The sequence below is a fragment of the Ranitomeya variabilis genome, chromosome 4 (genome assembly GCF_051348905.1).
Source record: "Ranitomeya variabilis isolate aRanVar5 chromosome 4, aRanVar5.hap1, whole genome shotgun sequence".
NCBI classification, from domain to species: domain Eukaryota; kingdom Metazoa; phylum Chordata; class Amphibia; order Anura; family Dendrobatidae; genus Ranitomeya; species Ranitomeya variabilis.
The window spans coordinates 727,222,955-727,237,061 of record NC_135235.1 but is presented as its reverse complement, the minus strand read 5'-3'; the positions used below and the strand labels follow the sequence as shown (position 1 = coordinate 727,237,061).

Genomic DNA, 14,107 nt, shown 5'->3' with positions numbered 1-14,107 from the left:
AATTAACCTGACTGCTAAACTGCGCAACGAGAGAAAAAAGTAAAAACGCCAGAAATAAGTTTTGTTTAGATCACCACAACATTGCATTAAAATGCAATAATGGGCGATCAAAAGATCGTACCTGCATCAAAATTGTATTAATTAAAAATGTCAGCTCGGCACACAAAAAGTATCCCCTCACCCAACCCGAGATCATGAAAAATGGAGACGTGACGGGTATCGGAAAATGGTGCAATTCTTTTATACTTTACATAATAAAGATGAGTTATTTTTACAGATTTGATTATCCTATAAAACTCCCATATAATATTCTCACCTTGAATTTATTCTATAAAACTTCCATATAATATTCCATCCTTCCATCCGCGCATCATGTTTTTATACAATTTGCCAATAACATATATAGTTTCTCCGTGTCCGAGTTATTTTTGATGGTCAACAAAATACGATTTTCTTGTAATTCATTTCTCACACTCTAGGTATGATAATTAGTGATGAGCATGTGTACTCGTTGCTCGGGTTTTCCCGAGCACGCTTGGGTGGTCTCCAACTATTTATGACTGCTCGGAGATTTAGTTTATCCCGACAGCTGAATGATTTACAGCTACTATCCAGCTTGATTACATGTGGGGATTCCCTAGCAACCAGGCAATCCCCACATGTACTCTGGCTAGTAACTGTAAATAATTCAGCTGGGGCGATGAAAACTAAAGGCCCCGTCTCACATAGCGAGATCGCTAGCGAGATCGCTGCTGAGTCACAAGTTTTGTGACGCAACAGCGACCTCAGTAGCGATCTCGCTATGTGTGACACGTACCAGCGATCAGGCCCCTGCTGTGAGATCGCTGGTCGTGTCGGAATGGCCTGGACCTTTTTTTGGTCGTTGAGGTCCCGCTGACATCGCTGAATCGGTGTGTGTGACACCGATCCAGCGATGTCTTCACTGGTAACCAGGGTAAACATCGGGTTACTAAGCGCAGGGCCGCGCTTAGTAACCCGATGTTTACCCTGGTTACCAGCGTAAATGTAAAAAAAACCAAAACCGTACATACTCACCATCTGATGTCCGTCAGGTCCCTTGCCGTCTGCTTCCTGCTCTGACTGAGATCCGGCCGTACAGCGAGAGCACAGCACAGCAGTGACGTCACCGCTGCGCTCTGCTCTCACTGTACGGCGGCACTGTCAGAGCAGGAAGCAGACGGCAAGGGACCTGACGGACATCAGATGGTGAGTATGTACTGTTTGTTTTTTTTGGTAACCAGGGTAAACATCGGGTTACTAAGCGCGGCCCTGCGCTTAGTAACCCGATGTTTACCCTGGTTATCCGGGTGCTGCAGGGGGACTTCGGCATCGTTGAAGACAGTTTCAACGATGTCGAAGTCGTTCCCCTGATCGTTGGTCGCTGGAGAGAGCTGTCTGTGTGACAGCTCCCCAGCGACCACACAACGACTTACCAACGATCACGGCCAGGTCGTATCGCTGGTCGTGATCGTTGGTAAATCGCTATGTGAGACGGGGCCTTAAATCTCCGAACACTAAGATATACTCGGAGATCACCCGAGCATGCTAGGGAAAACCCGAGCAACGAGTAGTACACTCGCTCATCACTAATGATAATGACTAGTGATGAGCGAGTGTACTCGTTGCTCGGGTTTTCCTGAGCATGCTCGGGTGACCTCTGAGTATTTATGACTGCTCGGAGATTTAGTTTTCATTGCAGCAGCTGAATGGTTTACAGCTACTAGCCAGGCTGAGTACATGTGGGATTCCCTAGCAACCAGGCAACCCCCACATGTACTCAGCCTGGCTAGTAGCTGTAAACCATTCAGCTGCCGCAATGAAAACTAAATCTCCGAGCAGTCATAAATACTCGGAGGTCACCCGAGTGTGCTTGGGAAAACCCGAGCAACGAGTACACTCGCTCATAATTAATAATGACTTCTCTCTGTGTGGGATTTTTGATGTTTAAAAAGGTTGTCCACTACTTGGACAACCCCTTCTCATTCCTCATGTTTGGTCCTAATAAAATAAAAACACTTATACAAACCTCCCACACCGGCACCATTTCAGCAGTGTGGGTACTTGCATTCTTGGGTCTCTTGAGGTTTTTACATCATGTGAGCCCTGTGCCCAAACAGCGCTGACATCACTGTCCCCACCTTCAGACAAATCAAGCATCATGAGGCAGTCAGAGACCAGTCGCGGCCCTGGCTTCCTGCTGATGTTCAATACGTCCGAAGGAAGGAACAGTGAAGCTGCCACTGATTGGGCGCAGAGCTCATGTGATGTGATAAACTCACATAAGCCCCGGAACAGTGAGTCTCAACACCGCTGAAGTGTAGCCGGCACACCAGCAGAGTATGAGTGTTTTTATTTTAATGAGGTGAACATGAGGAATGAGTTCACTGAGAAAAATATAATATATATATATGTATATAATTATCCCTTGATTAGAAGAATCACTGACAAAAGTATAAAACTAAACTTTATTAATTCCATATGTAAAACTATACCCATAATTCATCCCCTGAAGGTTAGTCAAAAGGTGACCAATAGAAAAAAACATTTAACCCACATCTCAGTATATAAGGTGAGGTGACATATACACAGTCACCCTCCAAGCTTTCTGTCTCTATGCGTTTCATCGTCCCCCCCAAACACGACTCATCAAGAGACTATTTAATATTGACCTATATTCAAGCGAGACTAGATGAAAAAAAAATTAAAATCATGTATCATGTTATCCGAAATAGTCAGAAAGCTAGCCACATAGTGGCAGATCACAGACTTCAAACTATATACTTTGTAAGTTTATAAGCCACTCCAGTGTCAGGAATAGATAGTATGTGAAAATACAGTATATACCGCTCAGGGAACACAACTTCCAGAGATAATTTCCATATTCATACTAAATAATAGCATAGATCTCCCAGACATTATGGTTGCACATATCCCTAGTCTTTATAATGATATTGCACTCATTGCTTGACAGACCGCAGCATGGCCACTAGTTAGAAGCTAGTAATGATCTTTGGAGCAGATAAGTTTCCCTGAGTGGTAGACAGCTGTTACAATACCAAACAAATAAAAAAAACAATAATTATATTGTATTTTCACATACTTTCTTTTCCTGACTGACCGCCACTGGAGTAGCTTATAAACTTACGAAGTATATAGTTTGACGTCTGGGATCTGCCTATATATGGCTAGTTTTCTGACTGTTTGGGATAACATGATACACGATTTTAGCTGTTTTTCCCCATCTAGTCTGGCTTGAATATAGGTCAATATTTAATAAAGTCTCCCGATGAGTCGTCTTTGGTGAGGACGATGAAACCCATAGAAGTGAGAGGCTTTGAAAGTGAGTGTGTATAGCTCACCTCACCCTATATACTGAAATGTGGGGTACATGTTTTTTCTATTAGTCACCTTCTGACTAACCTTCAGGGGGTGAATTATGGGTATAGTTTTACATTTGGAATTAATAAAGTTTAGTTTTATCCTTTTGTCAGCAAACATGAGGAATGACATGAGACAACCCCTTTAAGAAGATCTAATTTTGCTTAAAACTATTCCAACATTATGTACATAAAAATGGCTTCTCCTCTATGTGACATCTCTAATGTTTATTAACAGTTGATTTCCAAGTAAAATATTTCCCACATTAAGAAAATCAAAAAGGCTTCTCCTGTGTGTGAATGCTCTGATGTCTAATAAGATGCTCTTTCCGATTAAAGCATTTCCCACATTCTGAACAGGAAAAAGGCTTCTCCCTTGTGTGAGTTCTCTGGTAACTAACAAGATTTGCATTACAGTTAAAACATTTCCCACATTCTGAACAGGAAAAAGGCTTCTCCCTTGTGTGAGTTCTCTGGTGACTAACAAGATTTGCATTACAGGTAAAACATTTCCCACATTCTTAACAGGAAAAAGGCTTCTCCCCTGTGTGATTGCTCTGATGTCTAACAAGATGCTCTTTCCGATTAAAACATTTCCCACATTCTGAACAGGAAAAAGGCTTCTCCTATGTGTGAGTTCTCTGGTGACTAACAAGATTTGCATTACAGTTAAAACATTTCCCACATTCTGAACAGGAAAAAGGCTTCTCCTGTCATGGTTCTCAATGGCAAGAGAACGTAGTAAAGCATACAAAGGACTAGCTCTTGGAAGATGGGAACTCGAGCTGACTGTGAGCTAAACCTACCGCACAACTAACAGTGGCCGGGTAGCGTGCCTACGTTTTATCCCTAGACGCCCAGCGCCAGCCGGAGGACTGACTGACCCTAGCAGAGGAAAATACAGACCTGGCTTACCTCTAGAGAAATTTTCCCCAAAAGGCAGACAGTAGCCCCCACATATATTGTCGGTGATTTCAGAGGAAATTGACATACGAAGTATGAAAATAGGTTTAGCAAATTGAGGTCCGCTTACTAGATAGTAGGAAGACAGAAAAGGGAACTACACAGTCAGCTGAAAACCCTTTTCAAAACACCATCCTGAAATTACTTTAAGACTCTAATATCAACTCATGACACCAGAGTGGCAATTTCAGCTCACAAGAGCTTCCAGCCTCAGAAATATTCAATCACAGAGAACTGGAACAAAAATGCAAAACAAACTTAGGACTAAAAGTCCAACTTAGCTGATAGTAGTCTAGGAGCAGGAACATGCAACAGAAAGGCTTCTGGTAACATTGTTGGCCGGCATAGAAATGACTGAGGAGCAAGGTTAAATAGAAAACTCCCACATCCTGATGGAAACAGGTGAACAAAGGAGATGAAGCACACAAGTTCAGAACCACCAGTGACCACCGGGGGAGCCCAGAAACCAAATTCACAACAGTACCCCCCCCCCCTCAAGGAGGGGGCACCGAACCCTCACCAGAACCACCAGGGCGATCAGGATGAGCCCTATGAAAGGCACGGACCAAATCGGAGGCATGAACATCAGAGGCTGTCACCCAAGAATTATCCTCCTGACCGTAGCCCTTCCACTTGACCAGATACTGAAGTCTCCGTCTGGAAACACGGGAGTCCAAGATCTTCTCGACAACGTACTCCAACTCACCCTCAACCAACACCGGACCAGAAGGCTCAAAGGAAGGCACAACCGGTACCTCATACCTGCGCAACAATGACCGATGGAAGACATTATGAATAGAAAAAGATGCAGGGAGGTCCAAACGAAAGGACACAGGGTTAAGAATCTCCAATATCTTGTACGGGCCGATGAACCGAGGCTTAAACTTAGGAGAAGAAACCTTCATAGGGACAAAATGAGAAGACAACCACACCAAGTCCCCAACACAAAGACGAGGACCAACACGACGACGGCGGTTGGCAAACTGCTGAGTCTTCTCCTGGGACAACTTCAAATTGTCCACCACATGCCCCCAAATCTGATGCAACCTCTCCACCACAGCATCCACTCCAGGACAATCCGAAGACTCCACCTGACCGGAAGAGAAACGAGGATGAAACCCCGAATTACAGAAGAAAGGAGAAACCAAGGTGGCAGAACTAGCCCGATTATTGAGGGCAAACTCCGCCAAGGGCAAAAAGGCAACCCAATCATCCTGATCCGCAGACACAAAACACCTCAAATAAGTCTCCAAGGTCTGATTAGTTCGCTCGGTCTGGCCATTAGTCTGAGGATGGAAAGCAGACGAAAAAGACAAATCAATGCCCATCCTAGCACAGAATGCTCGCCAAAATCTAGACACGAATTGAGTTCCCCTGTCAGAAACGATATTCTCCGGAATACCATGCAAGCGAACCACATTTTGAAAAAACAGAGGAACCAGCTCGGATGAGGAAGGCAATTTAGGCAAGGGGACCAAATGGACCATCTTAGAGAAACGGTCACACACCACCCAGATACAGACATCTTCTGAGAAACAGGGAGATCAGAAATAAAATCCATGGAGATGTGAGTCCAAGGCCTCTTCGGAACAGGCAAAGATAATAACAATCCACTAGCCCGAGAACAACAAGGCTTGGCCCGAGCACAAACATCACAAGACTGCACAAAACCTCGCACATCTCGCGACAGGGAAGGCCACCAGAAGGACCTAGCCACCAAATCCCTGGTACCAAAGATTCCAGGATGACCAGCTAACGCAGAAGAATGGACCTCCGAGATGACTCTACTGGTCCAATCATCCGGAACAAACAGTCTACCAGGCGGGCAACGATCAGGTCTATCCGCCTGAAACTCCTGCAAGACCCGTCGCAAGTCTGGGGAAACAGCAGACAATATCACTCCATCCTTAAGGATACCTGTAGGTTCAGAATTACCAGGGGAATCAGGCTCAAAACTCCTAGAAAGGGCATCCGCCTTCACATTTTTAGAACCCGGTAGGTAAGAAACCACAAAATTAAACCAAGAGAAAAATAACGACCAGCGCGCCTGTCTAGGATTCAGGCGCCTGGCAGACTCAAGATAAATCAAATTCTTGTGGTCGGTCAATACCACCACCTGATGTCTAGCCCCCTCAAGCCAATGACGCCACTCCTCAAAAGCCCACTTCATAGCCAAGAGCTCCCGATTACCAATATCATAATTTCGCTCAGCGGACGAAAATTTACGAGAAAAGAACGCGCAAGGTCTCATCACGGAGCAGTCGGAACTTTTCTGCGACAAAACCGCCCCAGCTCCGATTTCTGAAGCGTCGACCTCAACCTGAAAAGGAAGAGTAGCATCAGGCTGACGCAATACAGGGGCGGAAGAAAAGCGGCGCTTAAGCTCCCGAAAGGCCTCCACAGCAGCAGGGGACCAATCAGCAACATCAGCACCCTTCTTAGTCAAATCAGTCAACGGCTTAGCAACATCAGAAAAACCAGTTATAAATCGACGATAAAAATTAGCAAAGCCCAAAAACTTCTGAAGGCTCTTAAGAGAAGAGGGTTGCGTCCAATCACAAATAGCCTGAACCTTGACAGGGTCCATCTCAATGGAAGAGGGGGAAAAAATGTACCCCAAAAACGAAATCTTTTGAACCCCAAAAACACACTTAGAACCCTTTACACACAAGGAATTAGAGCGCAAAACCTGAAAAACCCTCCTGACCTGTTGGACATGAGAGTCCCAGTCATCCGAAAAAACCAAAATATCATCCAGATACACAATCATAAATTTATCCAAATATTCACGGAAAATGTCATGCATAAAAGACTGAAAGACTGAAGGAGCATTTGAAAGACCAAAAGGCATTACTAAATACTCAAAATGGCCCTCAGGCGTATTAAATGCGGTTTTCCACTCATCCCCCTGCTTAATCCGCACTAAATTATACGCCCCACGAAGATCAATCTTAGAGAACCACTTGGCCCCCTTTATTCGAGCAAACAAATCAGTAAGCAGAGGCAAAGGATACTGATATTTAACCGTGATTTTATTCAAAAGCCGATAATCAATACATGGCTTCAAAGAGCCATCTTTTTTAGATACAAAGAAAAAACCGGCTCCTAAGGGAGATGACGAAGGACGAATATGTCCCTTTTCCAAGGACTCCTTAATATATTCCCGCATAGCAGCATGTTCAGGCACAGATAGATTAAATAAACGACCCTTTGGAAACTTACTGCCCGGAATCAGATCTATAGTACAATCGCAATCTCTGTGCGGAGGTAATGAACCAAGTTTAGGCTCCTCAAAAACGTCACGATAATCAGATAAAAATTCCGGAATCTCAGAGGGAATAGATGACGAAATGGAAACCAAAGGTAAGTCCCCATGAGTCCCCTGACATCCCCAGCTTAACACAGACATTGCTTTCCAGTCGAGGACTGGGTTATGAGATTGCAGCCATGGCAATCCAAGCACCAACACATCATGTAGATTATACAACACAAGGAAGCGAATAATCTCCTGGTGATCCGGATTAATACGCATAGTTACTTGTGTCCAGTATTGTGGTTTATTACTAGCCAATGGCGTGGAGTCAATACCCTTCAGAGGTATAGGAACTTCCAGAGGCTCTAGATTAAACCCACAGCGTTTGGCAAAGGACCAATCCATAAGACTCAAAGCGGCGCCAGAGTCGACATAGGCGTCCGCGGTAATAGACGATAAAGAGAAAATCAGGGTCACAGATAGAATAAACTTAGACTGCAAAGTGCCAATTGAAACAGACTTATCAACCTTCTTAGTACGTTTAGAGCATGCTGATATAACATGAGTTGAATCACCACAATAGAAGCATAACCCATTTTTTCGCCTAAAATTCTGTCGTTCGCTTCTGGACAGAATTCTATCACATTGCATAATCTCTGGCGCCTTCTCAGTAGACACCGCCAAATGGTGCACAGGTTTGCGCTCCCGCAAACGCCGATCAATCTGAATGGCCATTGTCATGGACTCATTCAGACCTGTAGGCACAGGGAACCCCACCATAACATCTTTAATGGCATCAGAGAGACCCTCTCTGAAATTCGCCGCCAGGGCGCACTCATTCCACTGAGTAAGCACAGACCACTTACGAAATTTTTGGCAGTATATTTCAGCCTCATCTTGCCCCTGAGACAGGGCCATCAAGGCTTTTTCAGCCTGAATCTCTAAATGAGGTTCCTCATAAAGCAACCCCAATGCCAGGAAAAACGCATCCACATTGAGCAACGCAGGATCCCCTGGTGCCAAAGCAAATGCCCAATCCTGAGGGTCGCCCCGGAGCAAGGAAATTACAATCCTGACCTGCTGTGCAGGATCTCCAGCGGAGCGAGATCTCAGAGACAAAAATAATTTACAATTATGTTTGAAATTCTGGAAGCGAGATCTATCCCCGGAGAAAAATTCAGGTAAAGGAATTCTAGGTTCAGATATAGGAGCATGAATTACAAAATCCTGTAAACTTTGAACATTCATAGCGAGATTATTCAAACCTGTAGCTAAACTCTGCTGATCCATTTTTATCAGGTGAAATCAGAACCATTCAAGGATTAGAAGGAGAGAGAGACGAAGGCTGCAGTAAGCAGAGATGCAAGTGAATCAACTAATGAGCAAACTCAGAAAAAAAAAAAAAATTCTCTGCAGACTTCTTTTCTCTCCTTTCTTCTGCCAATTATTTTAACCCTTGGCCGGCCAAACTGTCATGGTTCTCAATGGCAAGAGAACGTAGTAAAGCATACAAAGGACTAGCTCTTGGAAGATGGGAACTCGAGCTGACTGTGAGCTAAACCTACCGCACAACTAACAGTGGCCGGGTAGCGTGCCTACGTTTTATCCCTAGACGCCCAGCGCCAGCCGGAGGACTGACTGACCCTAGCAGAGGAAAATACAGACCTGGCTTACCTCTAGAGAAATTTTCCCCAAAAGGCAGACAGTAGCCCCCACATATATTGTCGGTGATTTCAGAGGAAATTGACATACGAAGTATGAAAATAGGTTTAGCAAATTGAGGTCCGCTTACTAGATAGTAGGAAGACAGAAAAGGGAACTACACAGTCAGCTGAAAACCCTTTTCAAAACACCATCCTGAAATTACTTTAAGACTCTAATATCAACTCATGACACCAGAGAGGCAATTTCAGCTCACAAGAGCTTCCAGCCTCAGAAATATTCAATCACAGAGAACTGGAACAAAAATGCAAAACAAACTTAGGACTAAAAGTCCAACTTAGCTGATAGTAGTCTAGGAGCAGGAACATGCAACAGAAAGGCTTCTGGTAACATTGTTGGCCGGCATAGAAATGACTGAGGAGCAAGGTTAAATAGAAAACTCCCACATCCTGATGGAAACAGGTGAACAAAGGAGATGAAGCACACAAGTTCAGAACCACCAGTGACCACCGGGGGAGCCCAGAAACCAAATTCACAACATTCTCCCCTGTGTGATTGCTCTGATGTCTAACAAGACACTCTTTCCGATTAAAACATTTCCCACATTCTGAACAGGAAAAAGGCTTCTCTGTGTGATTGCTCTGATGTATAATAAGATGCTCTTTCCGATTAAAACATTTCCCACATTCTGAACAGGAAAAAGGCTTCTCCTCTGTGTGACTCCTCTGATGTCTAATAAGATGCTGTTTCCGATTAAAGCATTTCCCACATTCTGAACAGGAAAAAGGCTTCTCCCCCGTGTGAGTTCCCTGGTGCTTAACAAGATTCGCATTACAGTTAAAACATTTCCCACATTCTGAACAGGAAAAAGGCTTCTCTCCCATGTGAGTTTTCTGGTGCCTAACCAAATCTGATTTGCAGCTAAAACATTTCCCACATTCTGAACAGGAAAAAGGCATCTCCCCTGTGTGAATGCTCTGATGTCTAACAAGAAGTGCTTTCTGGTTAAAATATTTCTCACATTCTGAACAGGAAAAAGGCTTCTCCCCTGTGTGAGTTCTCTGGTGCCTAACCAAATCTGATTTCCAGCTAAAACATTTCCCACATTCTGAACATGAAAAAGGCTTCTCCCCTGTGTGAGTTCTCTGGTGCCTAACCAAATTTGATTTGCAGCTAAAACATTTCCCACATTCTGAACAGGAAAAAGGCATCTCCCCTGTGTGGGTTCTCTGGTGTCTAACAAGAAGCTCTTTCCAGATAAAACATTTCCCACATTCTGAACAGGAAAAAGGCTTCTCCCTTGTGTGAGTTCTCTGGTGACTAACAAGATTTGCATTACAGGTAAAACATTTCCCACATTCTGAACAGGAAAAAGGCTTCTCCCCTGTGTGATTGCTCTGAATTCTAACAAGATGCTCTTTCCGATTAAAACATTTCCCACATTCTGAACAGGAAAAAGGCTTCTCCCTTGTGTGAGTTCTCTGGTGACTAACAAGATTTGCATTACAGTTAAAACATTTCCCACATTCTGAACAGGAAAAAGGCTACTCCCCTGTGTGATTGCTCTGATGTCTAACAAGACGCTCTTTCCGATTAAAACATTTCCCACATTCTGAACAGGAAAAAGGCTTCTCCTCTGTGTGACTCCTCTGATGTCTAATAAGATGATGTTTCCGATTAAAGCATTTCCCACATTCTGAACAGGAAAAAGGCTTCTCCCCCGTGTGAGTTCCCTGGTGCTTAACAAGATTCGCATTACAGTTAAAACATTTCCCACATTCTGAACAGGAAAAAGGCTTCTCCCCTGTGTGAATGCTCTGATGTCTAACAAGAAGTGCTTTCTGGTTAAAATATTTCTCACATTCTGAACAGGAAAAAGGCTTCTCCCCTGTGTGAGTTCTCTGGTGCCTAACCAAATCTGATTTGCAGCTAAAACATTTCCCACATTCTGAACAGGAAAAAGGCATCTCCCCTGTGTGAATGCTCTGATGTCTAACAAGAAGTACTTTCCGGTTAAAATATTTCTCACATTCTGAACAGGAAAAAGGCTTTTCCCCCGTGTGAGTTCTCTGGTGCCTAACCAAATCTGATTTCCAGCTAAAACATTTCCCACATTCTGAACATGAAAAAGGCTTCTCCCCTGTGTGAGTTCTCTGGTGCCTAACCAAATCTGATTTGCAGCTAAAACATTTCCCACATTCTGAACAGGAAAAAGGCATCTCCCCTGTGTGGGTTCTCTGGTGTCTAACAAGAAGCTCTTTCCGGTTAAAACATTTCCCACATTCTGAACAGGAAAAAGGCTTCTCTCCTGTGTGAGTTCTCTGGTGGTAATCAAGATGCGCTTTCATATTAAAACATTTCCCACATTCTGAACATAAAAAAGGTCTGTCCCCTGTGTGAGTTCTCTGGTGTCTACCAAGAACCTCTTTCCGGTTAAAACATTTCCCACATTCTGAACAGGAAAAAGGCTTCTCCCCTGTGTGAGTTCTCTTGTGGGTATCAAGATACGCTTTTGTGTTAAAACATTTCCCACATTCTGAACATGAAAAAGGCTTCTCCCCTGTGTGAGTTCTCTTGTGGGTATCAAGATACGCTTTTGTGTTAAAACATTTCCCACATTCTGAACAGGAAAAAGGCTTCTCTCCTGTGTGAGTTCTCTGGTGGTAATCAAGATGCGCTTTCATATTAAAACATTTCCCACATTCTGAACATAAAAAAGGTCTGTCCCCTGTGTGAGTTCTCTGGTGTCTACCAAGAACCTCTTTCCGGTTAAAACATTTCCCACATTCTGAACAGGAAAAAGGCTTCTCCCCTGTGTGAGTTCTCTTGTGGTTATCAAGATGCGCTTTTGTGTTAAAATATTTCCCACATTCTGAACATGAAAATGACTTCTTTGCTTTAGGAGCAGTTTGGTTTTTAATGCCTCTTTTGTGACTTTGATTTTGCTTAGTAGTCGGTAATGAATCAGAAGACATGATCTGTTTCAAAGGATCAGCTGACAGATCTTTGCTGTGAAGGGATGATGTTATAACTGGAGTAATAGCATTCACTTCAGTTGTATCTTGTAGGTTCTCAAGATCATCATATTTAAAAATTGAAGAGGTCAGCTGTCCTTCTGATCTCCTGGTACAGTCATCTGCCAAGATAAAAAAACTATTATTTTTTAATAAAATAACCTTGAGTTTTATATTTTTGAACATTTCTAATTATACTGTCCATAAAAATGGCAAGCTATGTAAAAAAAACTTTAATTATTTACCAAGACAATGACAGTTCACAGTCTAATAGAAAACCTTATTAGATGAACCGGTAGTGTGTGGTGTTCAACTGTTTGTTCATTCTGCCTCCCAAATATAGAATAAAAAGAAACCAATCAATGTTATGTAGGCGAAAACAATACCAATTCTCATCTCCCAAAAAACAAATCCAAACAGGTCCATCATCTGTCAATGGAAAAACATTAGGTTATGTGCACACGTTGCGGATTTTGATGCGGATCTGCAGAGTTTTTGGACACGCGGAATTGCATCAAATCCACAGTGTAGTGCACAAGCAATATTAGTCAATGTAAAATTGACATTTGTTGTGCACGTGCTGTGGAAAAAATGCACAGAATTGCAGTTTTTTTCCCACAGCATGTCAATTCTTTTTGCGGATTTCCAGCGTTTCTGCACCCATTGACTTCCATTGTGTCAGGCAAATCCGCAGCAATATCGCAGGTTTAAAAAAGATCTGCGGATGTGCTGCGGATGTTCCTGTGAGAAACACTGCAGATCGTAAGGGGGAAGAGTGTGGGCGGAGACTGTGTATGGAGAAGATGTGCGTGTCTGTGTGTGTATCTGTGTATGTGTGTGTATCTGTGCGTGTATGGTTGTGTGTATCTGTGTGTGTGGCTTTGTGTGGGCAGGCATATTCCGATTGGACTACTAGTCCCATCCGGCTATGCCTGCTACAGTGACAGGAAGCCGGATAATGGGACAGAAGTAGTACCATCATCCGGCTACTGTGTTCAAGTCTAAAAAAAAACATACACATATAGTACATACTGACCATACACCTAGTCTCCGAAGCCTTCGATCACCTGTAAAAAAAATTAAAATAAAAATCCAAGAGTATACTCCCTGATCCGATGTAATCCATGTAATAATGAGCATCCGATGACGATCTCCCGTGGAGAGCTGTTATATGCGACCGCTCTCCAGGGGCTCCGGTGATACAGTGAGAGGAGATAATCCTCTGCACTGTGTCCCTCCGCCGTGAGTTCAGTATAGTTCATACTGTCATTCTCACGCAGCGTTGCCGTGAAGTGAGAGCCTGAACTCAGGTAACCTCTTCAGTGTTGCACTGCAGGAGCCAGTGTCACCTGTCAGTGTGTCACTGGAGGCCTATAGTGCTGTCACATCTGCTGATGTGACAGCTCTATAGGGGAGATCGTCGTGGGACAGTCGTTATTAAATGGACTGCATCGGACCAGGGAGTATTTGTGTTGGTTGTTTGTTTTTTTTTGCAGGAGATCGAGGGCGTCGCATGGATTGGCAGAACAATAAAGATGGCAAAACTGTGTAGTGTTTTATTTCATTAAAATACATTTTTCTGGCTGTGTCTTTGTTTATTTAACCCATTAACAACTATAGCATTAGTAGTGGATAGGTATCTTATTGACGCCTCTCCATTACTAAGCTGGCTTGATGTCACCTTACAATTCAAAAGTGGTATCAACCCCCAACTACTACCCCATATGCCACAGCTACAGGGGAGTGGGAAGAGAGGCTAAGTGCCGGAATTTTAATCTTATAGATGCGCCATTTCTGGGGCAGCTGTGAGCTGGTGT

The 14,107-nt window shown here is 43.5% G+C and overlaps 1 protein-coding gene across 1 annotated transcript in view; it reads right to left on the bottom strand.

The window, feature by feature from the left end:
* Positions 1-10,820: 10,820 nt before the first annotated feature.
* LOC143767924 (uncharacterized) overlaps positions 10,821-14,107 on the bottom strand; it is a 56,626-nt gene continuing 53,339 nt past the window's right edge. Inside the window, exon 10 of the mRNA XM_077256443.1 lies at positions 10,821-12,412. Within this exon, the coding sequence (XP_077112558.1) occupies positions 10,821-12,412 (1,592 nt within the window). The remainder of the gene's footprint in view (positions 12,413-14,107) is intronic.